The sequence below is a fragment of the Delphinapterus leucas genome, chromosome 20 (assembly GCF_059928025.1).
Source record: "Delphinapterus leucas isolate spDelLeu-1000000601 "Yukka" chromosome 20, BTC_Dleu_Yukka2, whole genome shotgun sequence".
In the NCBI taxonomy this organism is placed as follows: Eukaryota; Metazoa; Chordata; class Mammalia; order Artiodactyla; family Monodontidae; genus Delphinapterus; species Delphinapterus leucas.
In genome coordinates, this window is record NC_143148.1 from 24,292,761 (window position 1) to 24,318,936 (window position 26,176).

Consider the following 26,176-nt stretch of genomic DNA (forward strand, 5'->3'; position numbering starts at 1 on the left):
AGAAGTTCAGGAGGAAGCCGTTGCGGATCCACTGGTACTTGAATTCTGGTCTGGAATAGGAGATACACTCCATCTCCACCTGGGAGCCCATCTCAGCAGGCAGGATGCCATTGAAGTTACGGCGCTTACTCCTGATCAGCACACTGGGGGGACCATAGGTCAATGTCGGAAAGATTACTTCACTTCTCTCAATAATCTGTGGGAGGATTTCTATCCCACACTGAAGTGGTGAGTTGCAGCTACTGATCCTTTGGATGATGAGTGTCTTGTTGTCTGGGGAGACTGTCATGTGGTCATAGCTGGACACCTGTGTGTAACTCACATACCACTTGACGTTGGTGGCACTGGTATGGCAGACAGCAGCCACGGAATCCATGTTTTCTGCCCACGGAGCTAATGTTGACTGAGATGCCTGGGACTTCCAACTCTCGAATCTCAGGCCAGCCAGTTGCTCTCTGGGTCCCTTTGCGGGCTTCTACCCACACAGTGTAGCTCCCTGTGTCACTTAATTGAGACCCCCTGATCAGCAGTCACCTGTCACAAGGACCAGCTCCCCCCAGAGGCTGCATCTATGTCTGGAAAGGTCCATGAACTGCGTACGTCCTCCTGGTGGAGGGGTCTCTCTAGGGACCAGGAAGCCTCTTATGCCCCTTCACAGACCTGCATCAAAATAACTTTTAAATAAGTATAAAATTAAAATTCTAAAGGTTGCTTATTTCTTTCTTAGTATTACATAAAATAAGGGTGTGGCTCACAGTTGATGATGTCTTAGATTTAATGAAGTTCAATACTTCATTTGGGAAGACACTTTTATTGGCCTTTTGGTTATGAACAGGTTGGCACCCCTATCCCTTCAGGCCCCCACCCCCAATATGGAAGGCACAGCTCAACAAAACCACAGGAATTTTCCATTCTTCAACATACATTCAGGCAGCCAAAGGATTGGGGCTCCTGAGAAAGAAAGGTGATGGGACAAAGAGAAAGGGCTCTGTAGGCAAAGGCTTGATGTCAATGAAGAAACAAGCAAGTGCAAGTTTTAAAGCTGAAGTAGTCAGCAGTAGTAGCAACAGCATAATCACACTACCTCTAAGCACCTAAAACAAGTCAGGCACCAAGTGCTTTACGTTAACTCATTTAATCCTGTAACAACTATATGAATTAGGTACAATTATTATGTCCACCTCAGAAGTTCAGAAAGGCTAAGTAACTTGTTCAAGGTCACATGGCCAATAAGAATGACCTTGGTTAATTCCCTAGTCAGTTCCATGCAGTAGTGATGTCTAGAAAGCTTTACAAACCAAGATATATGTGGAGGGCATATTACAGCCAAGTGAAGGGTCTATCAGGTGAACACTCACTGTCAACTGCAAAAAATGTGGAGAGTTGAGTTAGGGACAATCCAGGAGCTTATGTCCCTAGCATAAGATTTAGAGAAGACTTAGGAAATTGTGGGTTACATAAGGAGTACAGTCAATTGATAGAGATAATGCCCAAACAAATGGGATTATCACTAGGGTGGAAGGCTGAATGGAAGTGAAGATATTCAAGCAAGGACCTTACCCCTCTAAGGATCTGATAGATTTTTCTCATTGGGATTCAAGCCTGTCCCAATCATCATACTGTTGTCTTAGGGAGATGAGAAAGGAGGATAAAACTTATATGGAAATAAAAAAGTCCCTGAATGTCCAAATAAGTGCTGAGAAAGAAGAACAAAGCAGGGGGCATCACATTTCCTGATTTTAAGCTATAATATAAAGCTATAGTAATCAAAACAGTATGGTACTGGCAAATGCCAGTGAGCCTATAATTGGCCCCAGCCCTTGCTACCTGCTTTGGCCCCCTCTGGCACTACATAGGCACCTGCAGCTGGCCCCTGCAGCCGAGTATGTGCACACCACTGGCTCCATCCACCACCACTGCCTGCCCTGCTACCAGTCTTGGAGGTGCCACTTAGGAGCCCAAAAGATCTTGAAGCCACAGAATTCCTGCAGTGCTTGCCAAGGACCACACAGTTGTCAATACTGTGGACCCCAATGTCCTGGAGCCAAAGAGACGTCATATACCATTGGACCCAGTGCCACCATGCACCTTTCCACATGGCACTCTGCATCACTAGATCAGGGTCATAGAATAACCAGTATGGGTCCCTATCAGCAGGTAGAAGGCTTCCCTTAACAAAATCAGTCGGTAAAGTCTGGAGGACGTGACTGCTTCTTCAAATGTGCAGATACCTATACAACACTACAGGGATCATGGAGAATCAGGGGAAACATGTCTCCATCAAAAGAATACAGTAAAATTCCAGTATCTGACTGCAAAGAAATGGAAATCCAGGAATTGCCTGACAAAGAATTCAAAAGAATTCTTCTATGAATACTCAGAGAGCTACAAGAGAACACAGATGAAAAATTTAATGCTATCAGGAAAACAATACAAGAACAAAATGAGAACCTCAAAAAAGAGATAGAAAACATAAAAAAAGAACCAAACAGAAAATCTGGAGCTGTAGAATACAATGACTGAAATAAAGAATTGAATAGAAAGCTTCAAGAGCAGACTTGAACAAGCAGAAGAGCGAATTGGTGATCCAGAGGACAGATTGATTGAAATTTTACAAACAGAAGAGCAAAAAGAAAAAAGAATGAAAAGGAGTGTAGAAAGCCTACAGAAGTTATGGGACACCATCAAAAGAAATAACGTGTACTAGGGGAGAAAGGAATAGAAAGCTTATTTCAATAAATAATGGCTGAGAAATTCTGAAATATGGGGAGAGATTAGGCCATCAAAGTTCATGAAGCAAATATGTTGCCTCAAACTCTCAATCCAAAACGTTTTTCTCTAAGACACATAGTAATAAAAGTGTCTAGGACTTCCCTGATGGTGCAGTGGTTAAGAATCCACCTGCCAATGCAGGGGACACGGGTGTGAGCCCTGGTCTGGGAAGATCCCACATGCTGCAGAGCAACTAAGCCCATGTGCCGCAACTACTGAGCCTGCCCTCTAAAGCCTGTGAGCCACAACTACTGAGCCCATGTGCCACAACTAATGAAGCCCACGTTCCTAGAACCCTGCTCTGCAAGGAGAAGCCACTGCAATGAGAAGCCCATACACCACAATGAAGAGTAGCCCCCACTCGCTGCAACTAGAGAAAGCCTGCGCACAGCAATGAAGACCCAACACAGCCAAAAATTAATTAATTAATTACGTTTTTTTTAAGTGTCTAAAAACAAAGGCAAAGAGATAATTTTAAAAGAAGCAAGAGAGGGCTTCCCTGGCAGTCCAGCGGTTAAGACTTCCACTCCAGGGGGCACGGATTTGATCCCTGGTCAGGGAACTAAGACCTCGCATGCTGCACATCATGGCCAAAAAAAAAGAAGCAAGAGAAAAAAATATCTCTCATACAAAGGAACCCCCATAAGGCTATCAGTGGATGTCTCAGCAGAGACATTACAGCCCAGGAGAGAATGAGCTAATATATTCAAAGTGCTAAAAGAAATAAACTACCAAAGATTGTGGACTAGGAGGACGTGGAATTCGCGTCTCTGCACAACTAGGGCACCTACCAGGCACTGGTGGGGGACCACAGACACCTAAGGGGATGGGAGGAATCCCCAGCGACCAGGTAGGTTGTGGGGTGGGGAGTGACGGGGGAGGAGAAGTGGAGGGGGGACAGGACCAGTGCCCCTGAGGGGCGGCTGGGGGAGAGGAAGGGATCACACGCCCAGAGGGGGAAAGGGGGGCACCATTGGAAGGTCAGAGGATCAGAAGGGAGTGTAGCCAACGTTTCCCCTGTGCAGTTGGGCCCTGGGGAGCCTGCTGAGATCCCGGGCCTGATCCTCTGCCAACCAAGGTCCCCTCCAACAGCATGGGTTCTGAGGGAGTGGGAGGGAGGGAAGGGGGAGCAAAAGTAAAGGCCAGATGGACAGGACTGGCACCCCTGGGGGGCGGTGTGTGGAGAGTAGAAGTTCCCACACATGGTGGGACCCATCCACGCTTCAGCAGCAAGGGGAGATGCTTGGGAGAGTGGAGGAACGGAAGGGAGCATGGCCAACACTTTCCCTGCTGACTTGGGCACCAGGGAGCCTCTTGGTCTCCTGGGCTTAATACTGTGCCTTCAGAGGCTCCCTCCAGCATTGCAGACCCTAAGCCCTGCCCCTACACCCCCACTCAGAGCCCTACTTCTACAAGCGACACTCAGAGACCACCTCTGAGACCCGCTCCAACCACACTGGGCCTAAACCTCACCCACAAACGCTCACTCACAGCTTACCTCCAAACTCTGGAGCTCCACTCTCCAAGGCCCCCCTCAGAACTGCCTTTCCCCTGTCACCAGGTCCTAAGCCTAGGTCCCACCCCACTCTTGAATGTCGCCCCGCCTAGGCCCCGCCCCCAAGGCCTTTTCCAGCTCCATGGGTCTTGAGCCTAGTCCCCACGCCCACCCTAAACCCCACCTCGCCTAAGCTCTGCCCCCCACAGCCAAGGCCTTTTCTGGCATTTTTTTTGCTTTCTTCTTTTAGGTTGTGGTTCTGTTTTAACCCATTGTTGCTGATTCATCTATATTATACTTTTTTCTAATAAATCTTTCATTTTTCTAATTTTACTTTATTATTTATAATTTGTTACTGTTCTTCTCCTTTGGGGATGTTCCCCCCTCTCTTGTTTTTTCTTTTTTTTCTTTCTCTTTTCTGTTGTGGTTCTGTTATACCTTGTTGTAGTTCTTTCAATTATATTTTTATTTTTCCTAATATATTTTTTATCTTTCTAATTCCTAAAACTTAAAAATTTTTTTAATGTTTATTTATTTTCTTATTGATCATCCATTTTATACACATCAGTGTACACATGTCAATCCCAACCTGCCAATTCATCACACCCCAACCCCAACCCCCTGCTGCTTTTCCCCCTTGGTGTCCATACGTTTGTTCTCTATTTCTGTGTCTCAATTTCTGCTCTGCCAACCGGTTCATCTGTACCATTTTCTAGGTTCCACATATATGTGTTAATATACGATATTTGCTTTTCTCTTTCTGACTTACGTCACTCTGTATGACAGTCTCTAGATGCATCCACGTCTCTACAAATGACCCAATTTCATTCCTTTCTATGGCTGAGTAATATTCCACTGTATATATGTACCACATCTTCATTACCATTCGTCTGTCAATGGGCATTTAGGTTGCCTCCATGACCTGGCTATTGTAAATAGTGCTGCAATGAACATTGGGGTGCATGTGTCTTTTTGAATTATGGTTTTCTCTGGGTATATGCCCAGTAGTGGGATTGCTGGGTCATATGGTAATTCTATTTTTAGTTCTTTAAGGAAAGTCCATACTGTTCTCCATAGTGGCTGTATCAATTTACATTCCCACCAACAGTGCAAGAGGGTTCCCTTTTCTCAACACCCTCTCCAGCATTTGCTGTTTGCAGATTTCCTGATGATGCTCATTCTACCTGGTGTGAGGTGATACCTCATTGTAGTTTTGATTTGCATTTCTCTAATAATAAGTGATGTTGAGCAGCTTTTCACGTGCTTCTTCACCATCTGTATGTCTTCTCTGGAGAAATGTCAATTTAGGTCTTCTGCCCATTTTTGGATTGTGTTGTTTTTTTTAATATTGAGCTGCATGAGCTGCTTATATATTTTGGAGATAAATCCTTTGTCCGATGATTCGTTTGCAATTATTTTCTCCCATTCTGAGGGTTGTCTTTTCGTCTTGTTTATGGTTTCCTTTGCTGTGCAAAAGCGTTTAAGTTTCATTAGGTCCCGTTTGTTTATTTTTGTTTTTATTTCCATTACTCTAGGAGGTGGATCAAAATATTTCTTGCTGTGATTTATGTCAAAGAGTGTTCTTCCTAAGTTTTCCTCTAAGAGTTTTATACTGTCCTGTCTTACATTTAGGTCTCTAATCCATTTTGAGTTTATTTTTGTGTATGGTGTTAGGGAGTGTTCTAATTTCATTCTTTTACATGTAGCTGTCCAGTTTTCCCAGCACCACTTATTGAAGAGACTGTCTTTTCTCCATTGTATATCCTTGCCCCCTTTGTCATAGATTGTTGACCATAGGTGTGTGGGTTCATCTTTGGGCTTTCTATCCTGTTCTATTGATCTATATTTCTGTTTTTCTGCCAGTACCATATTGTCTTGATTACTGTAGCTTTGTAGTATAGTCTGAAGTCAGGGAGTCTGATTCCTCCAGCTCCGTTTTTTTCCCTCAAGACTGCTTTGGCTATTTGGGGTCTTTTGTGTCTCCATACAAATTTTAAGATTTTTTGTTCTGGTTCTGTAAAAAATGCCATTGGTAATTTGATAGGGATTGCATTGAATCTGTAGATTGCTTTCGGTAGTATAGTCATTTTCACAATATTGATTCTTCCAATCAAAGAACATGGTATATGTCTCCATCTCTTGGTACCATCTTTAATTTCTTTCATCAGTGTCTTATAGTTTTCTGCATACAGGTCTTTTGTCTCTCTAGGTAGGTTTATTCCTAGGTATTTTATTCTTTTTGTTGTAATGGTAAATGGGAGTGTTTCCCTAATTTCTCTTTCAGATTTTTCATCATTAGTGTATAGGAATGCAAGAGATCTCTGTGCATTAATTTTGTATCCTGCAACTTTACCAAATTAATTGATTAGCTCCAGTAGTTTTCTGGTGGCATCTTTAGGATTCTCTATGTATAGTATCATGTCATCTGCAAACAGTGACAGTTTTAATTCTTTTTTTCCCTATCTGCAGTCCTTTTATTTCTTTTTCTTCTCAGATTGCTGTTCCAAGGACTTCCAAAACTATGTGGAATAATAGTGGTGAGAGTGGACATCCTTGTTTGTTCCTGATCTTAGAGGAAATGCTTTCAGTTTTGCACCATTGAGAATGATGTTTGCTGTGGGGTTGTATATGGCCTTTATTATGTTGAAGTAGGTTCCCTCTATCCCCACTTTCTGCAGAGTTTTTTATCATAAATAAATAAATATTGTTATCATAAATAAAATGTTGAATATTGTCAAAAGCTATTTCTGCATCTATTGAGACGATCATATGGTTTTTATTCTTCAATTTGTTAATATGGTGTATCACATTGATTGATTTGTGTATATTGAAGAATCCTTGCATCTCTGGGATAAATCCCACTTGATCATGGTGTATGATCCTTTTAATGTGTTTTTGGATTCTGTTTGCTAGTATTTTGTTGAGGATTTTTGCATCTATATTCACCAGTGATATTGGTCTGTAATTTTCTTTGTTTGCAGTGTCTTTGTCTGGTTTTGGTATCAGGGTGATGGTGGCCTCACAGAATGAGTTTGGGAGTTCTTTCCACTGCAATTTTTTGGAAGAGTTTGAGAAGGATGGGTGTTAGCTCTTCTCTAAATGTTTCATAGAATTCACCTGTGAAGCCATCTGGTCCTGGACTTTTGTTTGTTGGAAGATTTTTAGTCACAGTTTCAATTTCATTACTTGTGATTGGTCTGTTCATATTTTCTATTTCTTCCTGGTTCAGTCTTGGAAGGTTATACCTTTCTAACAGTTCATCCATTTCTTCCAGGTTGTCCATTTTACTGGCATAGAGTTGCTTGTAGTAGTCTCTTAGGATGCTTTGTATTTCTGTGGTGTCTCTTGTAACTTCTCCTTTTTCATTTCTAATTTTATTGATTTGAGTCCCATCTCTCTTTTTCTTGATGAGTCTGGCTAATGGTTTATCAATTTTGTTTATCTTTTCAAAGAACCAACTTTTAGTTTTATTGATCTTTGTTATTGTTTTCTTTGTTTCTATTTCATTTATTTCTGCCCTGACCTTTATGATTTCTTTCCTTCTGCTAACTTTGAGTTTTGTTTGTTCTTCTTTCTCTGGTTCCTTTAGGTGTAAGGTTAGATTGTTGATTTGAGGTATTTCTTGTTTCTTGAGGTAGGCTTGTATATCTATAAACTTCCCTCTTAGCACTGCTTTTTCTGCATCCCATTGTTTTTGGATCATCGTGTTTTCATTGTCATTTGTCTCTAGGTGCTTTCTGATTTCCTCTTTGATCTCTTTAGTGATCTCTTGGTTATTTAGTAACATATTGTTTAGCCTCCATGTGTTTGTGTTTTTTACGTCTTTTTCCCTGTAATTGATTTCTAATCTCATAGCGTTGTGGTCAGAAAAGATGCTTGATATATTTTCAGTTTTCTTAAATTTCCTGAGCCTTGATTTGTGACCCAAGGTGTGATCTATCATGGAGAATGTTCCGTGCACACTTGAGAAGAAAGTGTAATCTGCTGTTTTTGGATGGAATGTCCTGTAAATATCACTTAAATCTATCTGGTCTATTGTGTCATTTAAAGCTTGTGTTTCCTTATTATCTTCTGTTTGAATGATCTGTCCATTGGTGTAAGTGAGGAGTTAAAGTCCCCCACTATTATTGTGCTATTGTTGATTTCCTCTTTTATAGCTATTAGCAGTTGCCTTATGTATTGTGGTGCTCCTATGTTGGGTGCATATATACCTATAATTGTTATATCTTCTTCTTGATTTAATCCCTTGATCATTATGTAGTGTCCTTCCTTATCTCTTGTAACAGTCTTTATTTTAAAGTCTATTTTATCTGATATGAGTATTGCTACTGCAGCTTTCTTTTCATTTCCATTTGCATGGAATATCTTTTTCCATCCCCTCACTTTCAGTCTGTATGTGTCCCTAGGTCTGAAGTGGGTCTCTTGTAGACAGCACATATATGGGTCTTGTTTTTGTATCCATTCAGCAAGCCTGTGTCTTTTGGTTTGTGCATTTAATCCATTCACATTTAAGGTAATTATCGATATGTATGTTCCTATTCCCATTTTCTTGATTTTGGGGGTTAGCTTTTGTAGGTTCTTTTCTTCTCTTGTGTTTCCCACTTAGAGAAGTACCTTCAGCATTTGTTGTAGAGCTGGTTTGGTGGTGCTGAATTCTCTTAGCTTTTACTTGTCTGTAAAGGATTTGATTTCTCCATTGAATCTGAATGAGATCCTTGCTGGGTAGAGTAATGTTGGTTGTAGGTTCTTCCCTTTCATCACTTTAAGTATATCACGCCACTCCCTTCTGGATTGTAGAGTTTCTGCTGAGAAATCACCTGTTAACCTTATGGGACTTCCCTTGTATGTTATTTGTTTTTCCCTTGCTGCTTTCAATAATTTTTCTTTGTCTTTAATTTTTGCCATTTTGATTACTATGTGTCTCGGTGTGTTTCTCCTTGGGTTTATCCTGTATGGGGCTCTCTGCACTTCCTGGACTTGGGTGGCTATTTCCTTTCCCATGTTAGGGAGGTTTTCGACTATAATCCCTTCAAATATTTTCTAGAGTCCTTTCTCTCTCTCTTCTCCTCCTGGGACCCCTATAATGCAAATGTTGTTGCGTTTAATGTTGTCCCAGAGATCTCTTAGGCTGTCTTTATTTCTTTTCATTCTTTTTTCTGATCTGCAGCAGTGAATTCCACCTTTCTGTCTTCCAGGTCACTTATCCATTCGTCTGCCTCAGTTATTCTGCTATTGATTCCTTCTAGTGTATTTTTCCTTTCAGTTATTGTATTGTTCATCTCTGTTTATTTGTTCTTTAATTCTTCTAGATCTTTGTTAAGCATTTCTTGCATCTTCTCGATCTTTGCCTCCATTCTTTTTCTGAGGTCCTGGATCATCTTCACTATCATTATTCTGAATTCTTTTTCTGGAAAGAATCTATCTCCATTTCATTTAGTTGTTTTTCTGGGGTTTTATCTTGTTCCTTCATCTGGTACATAGCCCTCTGCCTTTTCATCTTGTCTATCTTTCTGTGAATGTGGTTTTTGTTTCACAGGCTGCAGGATTGTAGTTCTTCTTGCTTCTGCTCTAATTTTTTACTCTTTGATATTGTACGCTCATTTTTTTCCCTTTTGTCTTCTATTGCTGTGCTGCATGGCTTGCAGGATCCTTGTTCCCAGGCTAGGGTCAGGCCTGAGCTCCTGTGGTAGGAGCACTGAGTGCAAACCACTTGTCTAACAGAGAACCTCAGACTCCAGGTAATATTAATTGGAGTGAGGCCTCCTGGAGCTCCTTATAGCAGCAGCAAGACCCAGCTCTACCCAACTGCCTGAAAACTGCAGTGCTGGACACCTCAGGGCAAGCAACCAGTAAGACAGGAATAAAGCCCCGCCCATCAAAAAAAAAATGAAAAGACAATAAAATATGTTACAGACAAAGGAGTAAGGTAAAAACCTACAGGACCAAATAAATGAAGAGGAAATAGGCAACCTACCTGAAAAAGAATTCAGAGTAATGATAGTATAGGTGATCCAAAACACTCTAGAAGGAATCAATAGCAGAATAACTGAGGCAGAAGAACAGATAAGTGAGCTGGAAGATAAAATGGTGGAAATAACTGCCATGGAGCACAATATAGGAAAAAGAATGAAAACAATTGAGGACAGTCTCAGAGACCTCTGGGACAACATTAAACACATCAACATTCGAATTATAGGGGTCCCAGAATAAGAAGAGAAAAAGAAAGGGTCTGAGAAAGTATTTGAAGAAATTATACTTGAAAACTTCCCTAACATGGGAAAGGAAACAGCCATCCAAGTGCAGGAAGTGCAGAGACTCTCATACAGGATAAACCCCGGTAGAAACACACCAAGACACATATTAATCAAACTAACAAAAATTAAATTTAAAGAAAAAATATTAAAAGCAGCAAGGGAAAATCAACAAATAACATAAAAGGGAATCCCCATAAGGTTATCAGATGATTTCTCAGCAGAAACTCTATAGGCCAGAAGGGAGTAGCAGGATATATTTAAAGTGATGAAAGGGAAAAACCTACAACCAAGATTACTCTACCCAACAAGGATCTCATTCAGATTCAATGGAGAAATCAAAAGCTTTACAGACAAGCAAAAGCTATGCAAATTCAGCACCACCAAACCAGCTTTACAACAAATGCTAAAGGAATTTTTCTAAGCAGGAAACACAACAGAAGGAAAAGACCCACAAAAACAAGCCCAAATCAATTAAGAAAATGGTACTAGGAACATATATATCAATAATCACCTTGAATGTAAGTGGATTAAATGCTCCAACCAAAAGACACAGACTGGCTGAATGGATAGAAAAACAAGACCCTTATATATGCTGTCTACGAGATACCCACTTCAGACCTTGGGACACATACAGACTGAAAGTGAGAGGATGGAAAAAGATATTCCATGCAAATGGAAATCAAAAGAAAGCTGGAGTAGCAATACTCATACCAGATAAAACAGACTTTAAAGACTGTTACAAGAGATAAGGAAGGACACTACATAATGATCAAAGTATCAATCCTAGAAGAAAACATAACAATTATAAATATTTACGCACCCAACATAGGAACACCTCAATACATAAGGCAAATGCTAACAGTGATAAAAGGGGAAAACAACAGTAGCACAATAATACTGAGAAACTCTAACACTCCACTTACACCAACAGAAAGATCATCCAGACAGAAAATTAATAATAAGGAGAAGCTTTAAATGACACAATAGACCAGGTAGATTTAATTGATTTTTATAGGACATTCTACCCAAAAGTGGAAAGATACACTTTTGTCTCAAGTACACACAGAACGTTCTCCAGAACAGATCACATCTTGGGTCAAAAATCAAGCCTTGGAAAATTTAAGAAAACTGAAATTGTATCAAGCATCTTTACTGACCAGAACACTATGAGATTAGAAATCAATTACAGAAAAAAAAAAACCAAAACTATAAAACACACAAACATATGGAGGCTAAAGAGTGCACTGCTAAATAACCAAGAGGTCACTGAAGAAATCAAAAAATACCTAGAAACAGGGCTTCCCTGGTGGTGCAGTGGTTGAGAGTCCGCCTGCCGATGCAGGGGACACAGGTTCGTGCCCCGGTCCAGGAAGATCCCACATGCCGTGGAGCGGCTGGGCCTGTGAGCCATGGCTGCTGAGCCTGCGCATCTGGAGCCTGTGCTCCGCAACAGGAGAGGCCACAACAGTGAGAGGCCCGCGTACCGCAAAAACAAAACAAAACAAAAAAAACCTAGAAACAAATGACAATGAAAACGCAACCATCCAAAACCTATCAGACACAGCAAAGCAGTTGTAAGAGAGAAGTTTATAGCAATTCAAGCCCACCTCAAGAAACAAGAACATTCTCAAATAAACAATCTAACTTTACACCTAAAGCAACTAGAAAAAGAAGAACAAACAAAACCTAAAGTTAGTAGAAGGAAAGAAATCATAAAGATCAGAGCAGAAATAAATGAAATAGAAACATAGAAAACAATAGCCAAGATCAATACAACTAAAACTTGGTTCTTTGAGAAGATAAACAAAATTGATAAACCTTAGCCAAGCTCATCAAGAAAAAAAGGGAGAGGACTCAAATCAATCAAATCAGAAATGAAAAAGGAGAGATTACAACTGACACCACAGAAATGCAAAGGATATTAAGAGACTACTACAAGCAACTCTATGCCAATAAAATGGACAACCTGGAAGAAATGGATGAACTCTTAGAAAGGTATAACCTTCCAAGACTGAACCAGGAAGAATTAGAAAATATAAACAGATCAATCACAGGTAATAAAATTGAAACTGTAATTTAAAATCTTCCAACAAACAGAAGTCCAGGACCAGATGGCTTCATAGGCAAATACTATCAAACATTTAGAGAAGAGTTAACACTTATCCTTTTCAAACTCCTCCAAAAAACTGCAGAGAGAGGAACACTTCCAAACTTGTTCTATGAGGCCACCATCACCCTGATACAAAACCAGACAAAGATACTACAAAAAAAGAAAATACAGACCAATATCACTGATGAACATAGATGCAAAACTCCTCAACAAAATACTAGCAAACAGACTCCAACAACACATTAAAAGGATCATAAACTATGGTCAAGCGGGATTTCTCCCAGGGATGCAAAAATTCTTCAGTATACGCAAAACAATGTGATATACCATATTAACAAATTAAAGAATAAAAATCATATGGTCATCTCAATAGATGCAGGAAAAGCTTTTGACAAAATTCAATACCCATTTATGATAAAAACTCTCCAGAAAGTGGGCACAGAGGGAACCTACCTCAGTAATAAAGGCCATATATGACAAACCCACAGCAAACATCATTCTCAATGGTGAAAAATGGATGTCCACACTCGCCATTCTCATTCAACATAGTTTTGGGAGTTCTAGCCACGGAAATCAGAGAAGAAAAAGCAATAAAAGGAATACAAATTGGAAAAGCAGTAGTAAAAGTGTCATTGTTTGCAGATGACATAATACTATACATAGAAAATCCTAAAGATGCCACCAGAAAACTACTAGAACTAATTAATGAATTTGGTAAGGTTTCAGGATACAAAATTAATGTACAGAAATCTCTTGCATTCCTATACACTAAAAACAAAAGATCAGAAAAGGAAATTAAGAAAACAAACCCATTTACCATCGCAACGAAAAGAATAAAATACCTAGGAATAAACCTACCTAAGGAGGCAAAAGACCTGTACTCAGAAAACTATAAAACACTGATGAAAGAAATCAAAGACGACATAAACAGATGGAGAGATATACCATGCTCCTGGATTGGAAGAATCAATATTGTGAAAATGAGTATACTACCCAAAGCAATCTACAGGTTCAATGCAATCCCTATCAAATTACCAATGGCATTTTTCAGAGAATTAGAACAAAAAATTATACAATTTGTATGGAGACACAAAAGACCCCGAATAGCCCAAGCAATCTTGAGAAAAAAAACAGAGCTGGAGGAATCAGGCTCCCCAACTTCAAACTATACTACAAAGCTACGGTAATCAAGACAGTATGGTACTGGCACAAAAACAGAAATACAGACCAATGGTACAGGATAGATAGCCCAGAGATAAACCCATGCACCTGTGGTCACCTAAACTATGACAAAGGAGGCAAGAATATACAATGGAGAAAAGACAGTCTCTTCAGTAAGTGGTGCTGGGAAAACTGGACAGCTACATGTAAAAGAATTAAATTAGCACACTAACACCATACACAAAAATAATCTCAAAATGGATTAGAGACCTAAATGTAAGACCAGACACCATAAAATTCTTAGAGGAACACATAGGAAAAACACTCTTTGATAAAAATCACAGAAAGATCTTTTATGACCCACCTCTTAGAATAATGAAAATAAACACAAAAATAAGTGAATGGGACCTAATTAAACTTAAAAGCTTTTGCACAGCAAAGGAAACCATAAACAAGACGAAAAGACAATCCACAGAATGGGAGAAAATATTTGCAAACGAAACAACAAAGGATTGATCTCCAGAATATACAAACAGCCCATGCAGCTCAATATCAAAAGAACAAACAACCCAATCAAAAGATGAGCAGAAGATCTAAACATACACTTCTCCAAAGAAGACATACAGATCGCCAAGAGGCACATGAAAAGATGCTCAACATCACTAATTATTAGAGAAATGCAAATCAAAACTACAATGAGGTATCACCTCACATCAGTTAGAATGGTGCATCATCAGAAAATCTACAAACATCAAATGCTGGAGAGGGTGCAGAGAAAAGAAAACCCTCTTTCACTGTTGGTGGGAATGTAAATTGATACAGCCACTGTGGAGAACAGTATGGAGGTTCCTTAAGAACCTAAAAATAGAACTACCATATGATCCATCAATCCTACTACTGTGCATACACCCTGAGAAAGCCATAATTCAAAAAGATACAAGTACCCCAATGTTCATTGCAGCACTATTTACAATAGCCAGGACGTGGAAACAACCTAAATGTCCATCAAGAGACAAATGGATGAAGAAGGTGTGTTACATATATATAGTGGAATATTACTCAGCCATGAAAAGAAATGAAACTGGGTCATTCGTGTAGATGTGAATGGACCTAGAGTCTGTCATACAGTGAAGTAAGTCAGAAAGAGAAAAACAAATATCGTATATTAATGCATATATGTGGAATCTAGAAAAATGGTACAGATGAACCTATTTGCAGGGCAGGAATAGAAAGGCAGACATAGAGAACTGACATGTGGACACGGGGTGGGAAGGGGAGGGTGGGACGAATTGGGAGATTAAGTTTGACATAAATACACTACCATGTGTAAAATAGATAGCTAGTGAGAACCTGCTGTATAGCACAGGGAGCTCAGCTCTGTGCTATGTGATGGCCTAGTTGGGTGGGATGGTGAAAGTCCAAGAGGGAGGGGATGTGTGTATGCATATGGCTGATTCACTTTGCTGTGCAGCAGAAACTAACACAACATTGTAAAGCAATACTCCAATAAAAAAAAAAAAAAAAGAAAATGCCAGCCAAGAATACTTAACCCAGCAAAACTGTCCTTCAGAACTGAAGGCAAAATTAAAACTTTCCCTAGTAATCAAAAGTAGAGGGAATTCATCACCACTAAATCTACCTTACAAGAAATGTTAAAAGGAGTCCTTCAAGCTGAAAGAAAAGGATGCTTATTAGTAACATGAAAACATACAACACACTGGTAAAGGTTAACAAATAATCAGATTCAGAATACCCTAATACTGTAAAATGGTGATGTGCTAACTACTTAACTGTAGAATAAATGTTAAAGGACAAAAGTATTAAAAATAACTATAAGTTCAACAATTTGTTAATGGATATACAATTAAAATATGTAAATGGTGACATCAAAAACATAAAAGGGGGGAGTAAAAGAATATTTTATATATGATATGTTATAGGTGATATAAGTTTAACTGTTTTCACCATAAAACAGACTATTAAATCTATTAGATGTTTTATGTAAACCTCATGGTAACCACAAAGCAAAAGTCTACAATACATACACAAAAGATAAAGAAAAGGAAACCATACTATCACTACAGAAAAACATCAACTTACAAAAGAAGACAGCAAGAGAGGAAGAAAATATATGAAACTATAAAACAGCCAGAAAACAATAAGATGGTATTAAGCAAGGTCTCACCTATCAATTACTCTAAATGTCAATGGATTGCCTTCTCCAATTGAAAGGCATAGAGCAGCTGGATAGATTAAGAAACAAGGGCCAACAATATGCTGCTTACAAAAGACTCAGCTCCAAGAACACACATAGATTCAAAGTAAAGGGATGGCAAAAGGCATTCCATGCAAGTGGAAACCAAAATAGAAAAGGGGTAGCTATAGTAACATCAGAAAAAATAAGTTTTAGGCCAAAAATGGTAACGAGACAAAGACGGTCATTATATGATGCTAAGAGGGTCAGTTCATGAAGAGGGTATAACAATTATAAATATATATGCACTCAAAATCGGAGTACCTAAATATATATTAAGCAAATACTATCAGATCTGAAGGGAGAAACAGACAACAATACAGTTTAATAGGGGGACTCCGATACCCCACTTTCAACAATGGTTAGATCATCTAGACAGAAAAATCAACAAGTAAATGTTGGACTTGATCATACTTTAGACCAACTGGACCTAACAAACATAAAACATTCCATTGAACAGTAGCAGAATACACATAATTCTCAAGCAGAAATTGAACATTCTACAGAGTAGATCACATGATAGGTCACAAAACAACATTTAACAAATTTCAGAAGATTAAAATCATACAAAGTATCTTTTTTGACCACAATGGTGTAAAAGTGGAAGTCATTAACAGAGAAAAGCTGAAAATCCACAAATACGTGGAGATGAAACAACATGCTCCTGAATAACCAATGGATCAAAGAAGAAATCAAAAGGGAAATCAAGTAATATCATGAAAAAAAGTGAAAACTGAAGCACAACATATCAAACCTATGAAATGTTGCAGAAGCAGTTCTAAGGGGGCAGTTTATAGCAATAAAAGCCTGTATTAAGACACAAGGAAGATCTCAAATAAACAGCCTCACTTTACACCTCAAGGAACTAGAAAAAGAACTAAACCCAAAGTTAGAAGAAGGAAAGAAACAACAAAGATTGAAGTGCAAGTAAATGAAAGAGAAGAAAAAACAATAGAAAAAATAAATGAACTAAGCTGGTTTTATGAAAACATAAACAAAATAGACAAACCTTTAGCTGGACTTACCCAGAAATAAGAGAAAGGACTCATATTTAAAAAAGAAAAAGAAATGATAGAGGAGACGTTACAGCTGATACCACAGAGCTACAGATCATAAGAGACTACTATGAACACTTATACAATCAACAAATTAGACAACATAGAAGAAATATATAAATTCCTAGAAACATACAACCTTGATGACTGAATATGAAGAAACAGAAAATCTGCACAAACAAGTTACTAGTAGGAAATTGAATCATTAAAAACCTCTCAATAGGGCTTCCCTGGTGGTGCAGAGGTTGGGAGTTCCCCTGCCTGCCGATGCAGGGGACACGGGTTCATGCCCCGGTCTGGGAAGATCCCATATGCCGCGGAGCGGCTGGGCCCGTGAGCCATGGCCGCTGGGCCTGCGCGTCCGGAGCCTGTGCTCTGCAATGGGAGGGGCCACAGCAGTGAGAGGCCCACGTACCACAAAAAAAACAAAACCACAAAAAAAACAAAAAAAAACTGTCAATAAAGGAAAGTCTAGGACCAGATGGCTTCACTGGTGAATTCTACCAAACATTTAAGAAAGAATTAATACCAATCCTTCTCAAACTCTTCCAAAAAACTGAAGAGGATGGAACACTTTCAAACTCATTTTTACAAGGCCAGCATTATCCTGATACCAAAACAAGTTGAGGACGCTGCAAGAAAATCGAAGGCCAATATCCCTGATGAACACAGATGCAAAAACTCTCAACAAAATATTAGCAAACCAAATTCAACTGTACATTAAAAGGAACAGACACCATGATCAAGTGAGATTTACTTCAGGGATGCAGGGATGATTCAACATCTATAAATCAATCAATGTGATACACCACATTAACAAAATGAAAGGTAAAAGTCATATGATCATATTTGCTGAGTTTGTCTATTAGCTATAGTGGCTTTCTTGTGGATTCTTTTGGATTTCCTATGTATAGGATCATGTTTTATGCACATACAGTTTTGCTTCTTTCCAATTTTCATGTTTTTCTCTTTCCTGTCTCGTTGCTCTGGCTAAAACCTCCATTACAATGTTGAATAGCAGCAGTAAAAGTGGGAATTCTTTTCATGTGCTTTTTAACCAACTGTATGTCTTCTTTGGAGAAATGTGTCTATTTAGATCTTCCACCCATTTCTTGACTGGATTGTTTTTCTGATATTGAGCTGCATGAGCTGTTTGTATATCTTAGAGATTAATCCCTTGTTGGTTGCTTCATTTGCAAATATTTTCTCCCATTCTGAGGGTTGTCTTTTCACATTGTTTATGGTCTCCTTTGCTGTGCAAAAGCTTTTAAGTTTAATTATGTCCCATTTATATATTTTTATTTTCATTCCTCTAGGAGGTGGTTCAAAAAAGGTCTTACTGTGATTTATGTCAGAGAGTGTTCTGCCTGTTTTCCTCTAAGAGTTTTATAGTATCCAGCCTTAAAAAGATGCTCAACATCACTAATTATTAGAGAAATGCAAATCAAAACTACAATAAGGTATCGCCTCACACCAGTCAGAATGGCCATCATCAAAAAATCTACAAACAACAAATGCTGGAGGGCATGGAGAAAAGGGAACCCTCTTGCACTGTTGGTGGGAATATAAATTGATACAGCCACTATGGAGAACAGTATGGAGGTTCCTTAAAAAACTAAAAATAGGATTACCATATGACCCAGCAATCCCACTCCTGGGCATATACCTGGAGAAAACTATAATTCGAAAAGATGCATGTACCCGAATGTTCATTGCAGCACTATTTACAATAGCCAAGACAGGGAAGCAACTTAAATGTCTATTGACAGACGAATGGATAAAGAAAATGTGGTACATATATACAGTGGAATACTACTCTGCCATAAAAAAGAACAAAATAGTGCCATTTGCAGCCACATTAGATGGAGCTAAAGATTGTCATAATGAGTGAAGTAAGTCAGACAAAGACAAATATCATATGATATTGCTTACATGTGAAATCTTAAAAAGGGTACAAATGAACTTATTTACAAAACAGAACAGAGTCACAGATGTAGAAAACTTATGGTTGCCAGGGGTAAGGAGGAAGAGGGGTAAATTGGGAGATTCAGAATGACATATACACACTAGCATATATAAAACAGATAACTAATAAGGACCTACTGTATAGCACAGGGAACTCTACTCTGTAATGGCCTATATGGGAAAAGAATCTTTAAAAAGTAGTGGCTATATGTATATGTATAACTGATTCACTTTGCTGTACACCTGAAACTAACACAACATTGTAAATCAACTAAACTCCAATAAAAAATTTAAAAAAAAAAACCTATAAGGGAAAAGAATCTGACAAAGGGTGTATATATATATATATATATATATATATATATATATAAAACTGAATCACTCTGCTGTATAATGGAAACTAATACAACATTGTAAATCAATTATACTTCAATAAAATTAAAAATTAAAAAATAAAATAGGGTCATTTCATAGGAAAGTTCAATGTAACTGTAAAATGATGGGAGGAGGAAACATGTCCTTCCTCTTATTTTACATGTAATAAGATTGGACTCAAATAAAACAGATTAAAAACAAACAAACCTCAGCACACAGTGATAGATGGAATTTCCTCAATTTGATAAGGAGTATTCTGCAACAAAAATCTATAGTTAACATCATACTTAATGCTGTAAGACTGAATTTCACGCCCCACCCTCAATATTGGAATCAAGGCAAGGATTTCTTCTCTCACCGTTCTTTTTCAACACTGTACTGAGTGAAGTCCTTGCTAGTACAATAAGGCAAGGATAAGAAATAAAAGGCATACAGATTGTAAACTAATAAAACATTAAGGAGGTGGCGGCGGGGTGGGGGAGGACGCCTCAACAATAAGAGAATAAAATAGATTCCTTAATAATACAAAAGGAAAATATTTGACTGTGGTAAAAAGAATAATTGTTCCAGTCCAGCCTAGAGCTTCATTATGTTTCTCATACTTTTCATTCCAGAGAGTTTGTTTTGTATGTTAGAATACTCATTATTGTAATTGTAATCTTTGAGCAATAAATACTACTAATAACTAAGTGGGTTAAACAGCACAAAATAACTTTAAAGAAGTATATGCATAGGGAGGGTGGAAGGGAGACGCAAGAAGGAAGAGATATGGGGATATATGTATATGTACAGCTGATTCACTTTGTTATAAAGCAGAAACTAACACACCATTGTAGAGCAATTATACTCCAATAAAGATGTTAAAATAAATTAATTAAATAAAATATACTGTGAATACATTCCAAAAAAAGTGTGTGTATATAGATACTATAAATATACCTCCAAATGTAAAAACAAGGCATATAACAGTAGTAAGAGAGAAACAAAACAAAAAAATACCAGCCACACACAAAAAAAAGTTTAATTAAAATGAGATTAGTTTATAAAAAATGTTTTAAAGGCTAAAAAGATAGAAAATGCTAGTGAAACTTCAAGAAAATAAGGCATCAAACCAAAACCAGAAGGCTGAATGGAAATAACTTTTTTTTTTTTAACATTTTTTTCTTTTCTTCTTTTTCTTTCTTGGCCATGCCGGGCGGCATGTGGGATCTTAGTTCCCTGACCAGAGATCGAACCCATGCCCCCTGCAGTGGAAGCACAGAGTCTTAACCACTGGACCACCAGGAATTCCCAAAATAATAACTGTAAAGGAATTTCAAAGAATAATAGACACGTTTTAGGGAAGAACACATTAAATTTGGCAGTGTGAGTGACTACCTGTATCTTCAGCATATTTTGAATGCAGAATCAAACAAATTTGATTAATACTTTTGTATGAAGTTATGTAAAGAGCTTAATTTCTCCAAATTTAAAGGATAAACAACCAGGTTGGGTGGGAGGAAAGTAAAAATTAAATATATTGCTGAGACATTTCTACAGTAAGAATTGGAGAATTAAGTGCAATTACCACAGTTTAGAAAGTCAAGTAGTTTTCCATTGGAATTCTTATCTCAGGAAAAACATTTCTAATAATACTTTTAGGAAGAAACACAGATGTCATGCCATACCGACCATTATTTTTTAAAGTATTTCTGAAATTTAAAGACGTGAATTTACTTTGGCTAAATTTCTAAGTCATGTGTATTTAAAATTTTTATTTCATCATGATATAAACTGCCTCAAGCTGTGTGATCATTTCCACTGATTGGCAAAGAAGTAATCTGCAGTATTTCCCTTACTTTTAGATAATTTTCACCTGCCCATAAAAATATAGGAAATGTTCATACTTTTTTAAAAAAGCACACAAAATCAAATCTCAAGCACTTAAGTGCCCCCCAAAACATTTTGGAATAGTATGGGATTGGGTAAGTAAACACAAATTTGTATAGGTTAGCCTAACAACCCCCAAATAACTTTTATTTAATCTTGCTCACATTTAAGAATGAACATACCTTCAACAGACCTAATCTAATTATGGAATCATTTTAGAACATTCTGAATAATTGTATCACTTACAAATATTAGAGCAGAACAAACTTTGGATTATCTAATTAAATTACTATAATTATGCTTTTAGGACATCTGCTGACAAGAAAGGTTTCTTCAACACCAGTGACAAAGTACTATTTCCTGAGACCACTACAATATACATAGACAAATTCAGCTTTACAAAGAGTTAGCTTATATACATATTTATCAGCAAATATGATTTTTAGAGAAAATGATTAAATAGGTTACATCACATAACAGGGGAAGACTAGTTTGCCCCTCTGTCAAAGAACTTTTAAAATAAGCCAATGATTTGAACATCTGAAACAATTACATTTCTAAGTGGCAAACTCTAGCCTGGTCACCAGTCTCCTCCCTTATTGTATCCAATGACTATTTTAACATGACTTTCCTCTAAGGGTCTTCAGCTTTAAATGGAATGACTCTGACATCAATAATTCTTAAAGAGATGCCTACCCCATAAGCTATTCTTGCCTTTCCTGGGGACCTCCATAGGCATAGGCATACTTCATATTATTGAGCTTCGCAGAGACTTCCTTTTTTTTTTTTTTTTTTTTACCAATTGAAGGCTTGTGGCAACCCTACATCAAGCAAGTCTATAGGTGCAATTTTTACAACATCATTTGCTCACTTTGTGTCTCTGTGTCATTTCTGGTAATTCTCACAATATTTTGAACTTTCCCATTATTTTTATATTTGTTATGGTGAACTGCAATCAGTGAACTTTGCTGTTACTATTATCATTATTTTGGGGTGCCATGAACTGTGCCAACATAACGACCTTAATAAATATGTGTATTCTGACTGCTCCACCACCAGACATTCCGTGTCTTCCTCCCTCTCCCCTGGCCTCCCTATACTGGGACACAACAAGGTTGAAATTAGGTCAATTAATACCTCTAAATGGACTCTAAGTGTTTAAGTGAAAGGAAGTCACGTCTCTCACTTTATATCAAAAGCTAGAAATAAAAAAAATTAAAAAAAATTAAAAAAAAAAAGCTAGAAATGATTAAGCTCAGTGAGGAAAGCATGTCGAAAATCAAGACAGGCTGAAAGCTAAGCCTCTTGCACCAGTTAGCCAAGTTGTGAATGCAAAGGAAAACTTCTTGAAGGAAATTAAAAGTGCTACTCCAGTGAACACATAAATGATGAGAAACAGCCTTATGGAGGCTGCTATGGAGATCTCCCATATGGACAGAAGATCAAACCAGCCACAACATTTAGCCAAAACATAATCCAGAGCAAGGCCCTAACTCTCTGCAATTCTATGAAGGCCAAGAGGTGAGGGAGCTCCAGAAGAAAGTTTGAAGGTAGAAGTTGTTTCATGAGGTTTATGGAAAGAAGCTGTCTCCATAAAATAAAAATGCAAGCAGCATGTGCTGATGCAGAAGCTGTAACAGGTTATCCAGAAGGTCTAATTAATGAAGATGGCTACATTAAACAACAGATTTTCAATGTAGACAAAACAGCCTTATATTGGAAGATGCCACCTAGGACTTCCATGCTAGAGAGAAGTCAATGCCTGCCATCAAAGGTTCAAAGGACAGTCTCTCGTTAGGAGTTAATGTAGTAGGTGACTTTAAGTTGAAGCCAATGCTCATTTACCATTCTGAAAACCTTAGGACCCTTTAAAATTATGGTAAATTTACTCTGCCTGTGCTCTATAAATGGAAAAACAAAGCCTGGATAACAGCACATCTGTTTACACCATGGTTTACTATTTAGAGCCCACTCTTGAGAACTACTCCTCAGAATAAGATTCCTTTCAAAATACTAACGTTCATTGACAATGCACCTTGGTCACCCAAGAGCTCTGGCGATGTACAAGCAAGATTAATATTGTTTTTGTGCCTGCTAACATAACATCCATTCTGCAGGCCATGGATAAAGGAGTAATTTCAACTTTCAAGCCTTATTATTTAAGAAATACATTTCATAAGGCTATAGCTGCCATAGACAGGTGATTCCTCTGATGGATCTGGGTAAATCGAAAACCTTCTAGAAAGGATTCACCATTCTAGAAGCCATTAAGAACATTTGTGATTCATGGAAAGAGGCCAAAATATCAACATACACAGGAGTTTGGAAGAAGTTGATTCCAACCCTCATGGATGACCTTCAGGGGTTCAAGACTTCAGTGGAGGAAGTAACCAAAGATGTGGTGGAACTAGCAAGAGAACTGGAATCAGAAATGGAGGCTAAAGATCTGACTAAATTGCTGCAATGTCATGATCTAACTTTAACAAATGCTTTGTATGAATGAGTAAAGAAAGTGGTTTCTTGAGATGGCCTCTACCCCTAGTGAAGATGCCGTGAAGACTGTTGAAATCACAACACAGGATCCAGAATATTACATAAACTCAGTTGATAAAGCAGGGCAGGGTTTGAGAGGACTGACTCCAATTTTGAAAGAAGTCCTACTATGGGTAAAATGGTATCAAACAGCAGCACATGCTACCGAGAAATCATTTATGAAAGCAAGAGCCAGTCGCTGAGGCAGACTTCATTGTTGTCTTATTTTTAGAAATTGCCACGGCCACCCCAGCCTTCACCCTGATCAGTCAGCAGCATCAACATCAATGTAAGACCCTCCACCAGCAAAGATTATGACTTGTTGAAGGCTCAGATGATGGGTAGCAGTTTTTAGCAATTAAGCATTTTTTAAATTAAGGTATATACATTTTTTAAAGACATACTGCTATTGCACACTGAAAAAACTACAGTACAGTATAAACATAACATTTATATGCACTGGGAAACCAAAAAATTCATGTGACTTGCTTTACTGCAATATTTGCTTTATTGCAGGGGTCTGAATCTGAACCCACAATATTTTGGAGGTATGCCTGTATTAAGTTCACAAGCATTTTTAGATATTAATCTTAAGTTTTTTTCTCAAAATTTAAACTTTTCTTATATTTCATAGATAAAATCACATTAACATTTCTGGGAATAAACTTTATTACTAGGGCTTTAAAATGCATACAAGATAATTGTAGTAGTACTTGCAGGTAAATATGGGGATTGAGGGAAAAGGAATTCTTAGGAAAATCCTACATCCTACCTAGAGAACCTCTTAAGCTCCCTCTGCTGGCTACCATTTAAATAAAGTAGAAAAAAAGGTAAACCTCTTTTCTTCTGGGAGGTAATGGCAGATGCACTCTGAAGCTGACAATGCTGTTGTTGAAATTGAAAGGAAAGTTCTCTTAAGTAAGGGCTAAGTCTAACTGCTGCCTACATTCTGTAGTAAGGCTTCAGGACTTCCAAACAGATGGGGGAGGGGGGTGCAGGGAGGCCACAGTCGACTTAAAATAAGGGAAGTCATTATCAAGTTTGAATATGTTAAGCATTAAATCGATATACAAAAATGCAAAAGCATTTATATAAAATAAATCAAATATAAACAATTATCATTTAACACTAGAAAATTAATAATTTAAATACAGTTCACAAAACTTCACTAGAACAAAAAGCTTATACCAAACTATTTAATCTATTAGTTTCAATATTAAGGTTTATTTTTTTCCTCCAGAGTGAGGTTAAGTAACAATTTAAATAATTTTCAGGATGTATAAATGAACATCCATTCAGAAAGAACATTACTGCTTCAAAGTGGCTATCTAAGAAATATTTTGCATGTAATAAATATATTTTATGTTTAGGTTAACAGGCACCATCTTGAGAGCAAAAAAGTATTTTTTTTAATTAATAAATAAATTACATTCAAGAAAACAAGGTGTTTATATCTGAAGTATGATATATCCTTAAATGTTTTTCTTCATATAGCACCCAAACTTCCAAACTAGAAAGTAGCTTCTAAAATATAACTCATACCTTAAGTTATAAAAATAAAGGCCAAGAAAAAAATCAATTTAAGACAAAATTTACAGTTTATATTATTAATTCCCCATTCAATAAAATATCAATTGCCAATTTACTAAATGAACTGCAAATATGCAATGTTAGTGCTGAAAATCTGAAATATATATTTTTAAAAGTCACTCTTTCTCAAAGTATTTAAAATATTGCATCTCTGGTGGCAAACCTGCAAACTATCATTTTATTTCTCTAGTTTCCTTACTTCCACTCCCAACCCTACCCCTTAATCTTGTAAAAGCCATCCAGCATTTTTTCTTTTTTTCAGTGGGGGGTGGGGGAGTGGGGGTTAATACACTATATCCCAAACACAAAACACTGACAATACTCCTTGGTAAACAAGGAAATCCCAGAAGAGTCCAAGCCTGCAGCTTTGCTCCCGAAGTGTGCCACAGGCTAAATGATAAAGAAAAAAAACAATCAATGGCCCTTATTGATGCAGTCAGAATGCTCCTGGGAGTTCATAACTGTTTGAGAATTTGCTGATGTAATCCTGAAGAAAGTTTCAACACATTTTGCAGACAAATATCAGAGAATAAGTCTTTGATTAATAATTTTTCTATTTATTTCTGCCAAGGCGACTGAAAACACGAAAGCCTTTTCATCAGAGAGGTTAGCATAGATGTCAATTTCCTTTTCCTGTTTCTCTGTTAAAAGAAAAAGGGAAAGCTTTTAATATAAAGGCAGTAGATGCAGTATTTTTTTTAATTTAAAGTATTCCTTTAAATGACAATAAATATAATACATAAT

At 37.7% G+C, this 26,176-nt stretch overlaps 2 protein-coding genes across 2 annotated transcripts in view; both read right to left on the reverse strand.

The window, feature by feature from the left end:
* Positions 1 to 2,059, reverse strand: part of CEACAM18 (CEA cell adhesion molecule 18) — a 4,940-nt gene extending 2,881 nt beyond the window's left edge. The window contains 4 exon segments of the mRNA XM_089902469.1: positions 1 to 385; positions 387 to 519; positions 1,325 to 1,364; positions 1,828 to 2,059. Coding sequence (XP_089758595.1) covers positions 1 to 385; positions 387 to 519; positions 1,325 to 1,364; positions 1,828 to 2,059 — 790 coding nt within the window.
* The window catches only part of HDIP1 (HDAC and MIER1 interacting protein 1), a 50,655-nt gene continuing 24,787 nt past the window's right edge, over positions 309 to 26,176 (reverse strand). Inside the window, 1 exon segment of the mRNA XM_089902981.1 lies at positions 309 to 26,073. Within this exon segment, the coding sequence (XP_089759107.1) occupies positions 25,955 to 26,073 (119 nt within the window). The 3' untranslated portion in view covers positions 309 to 25,954.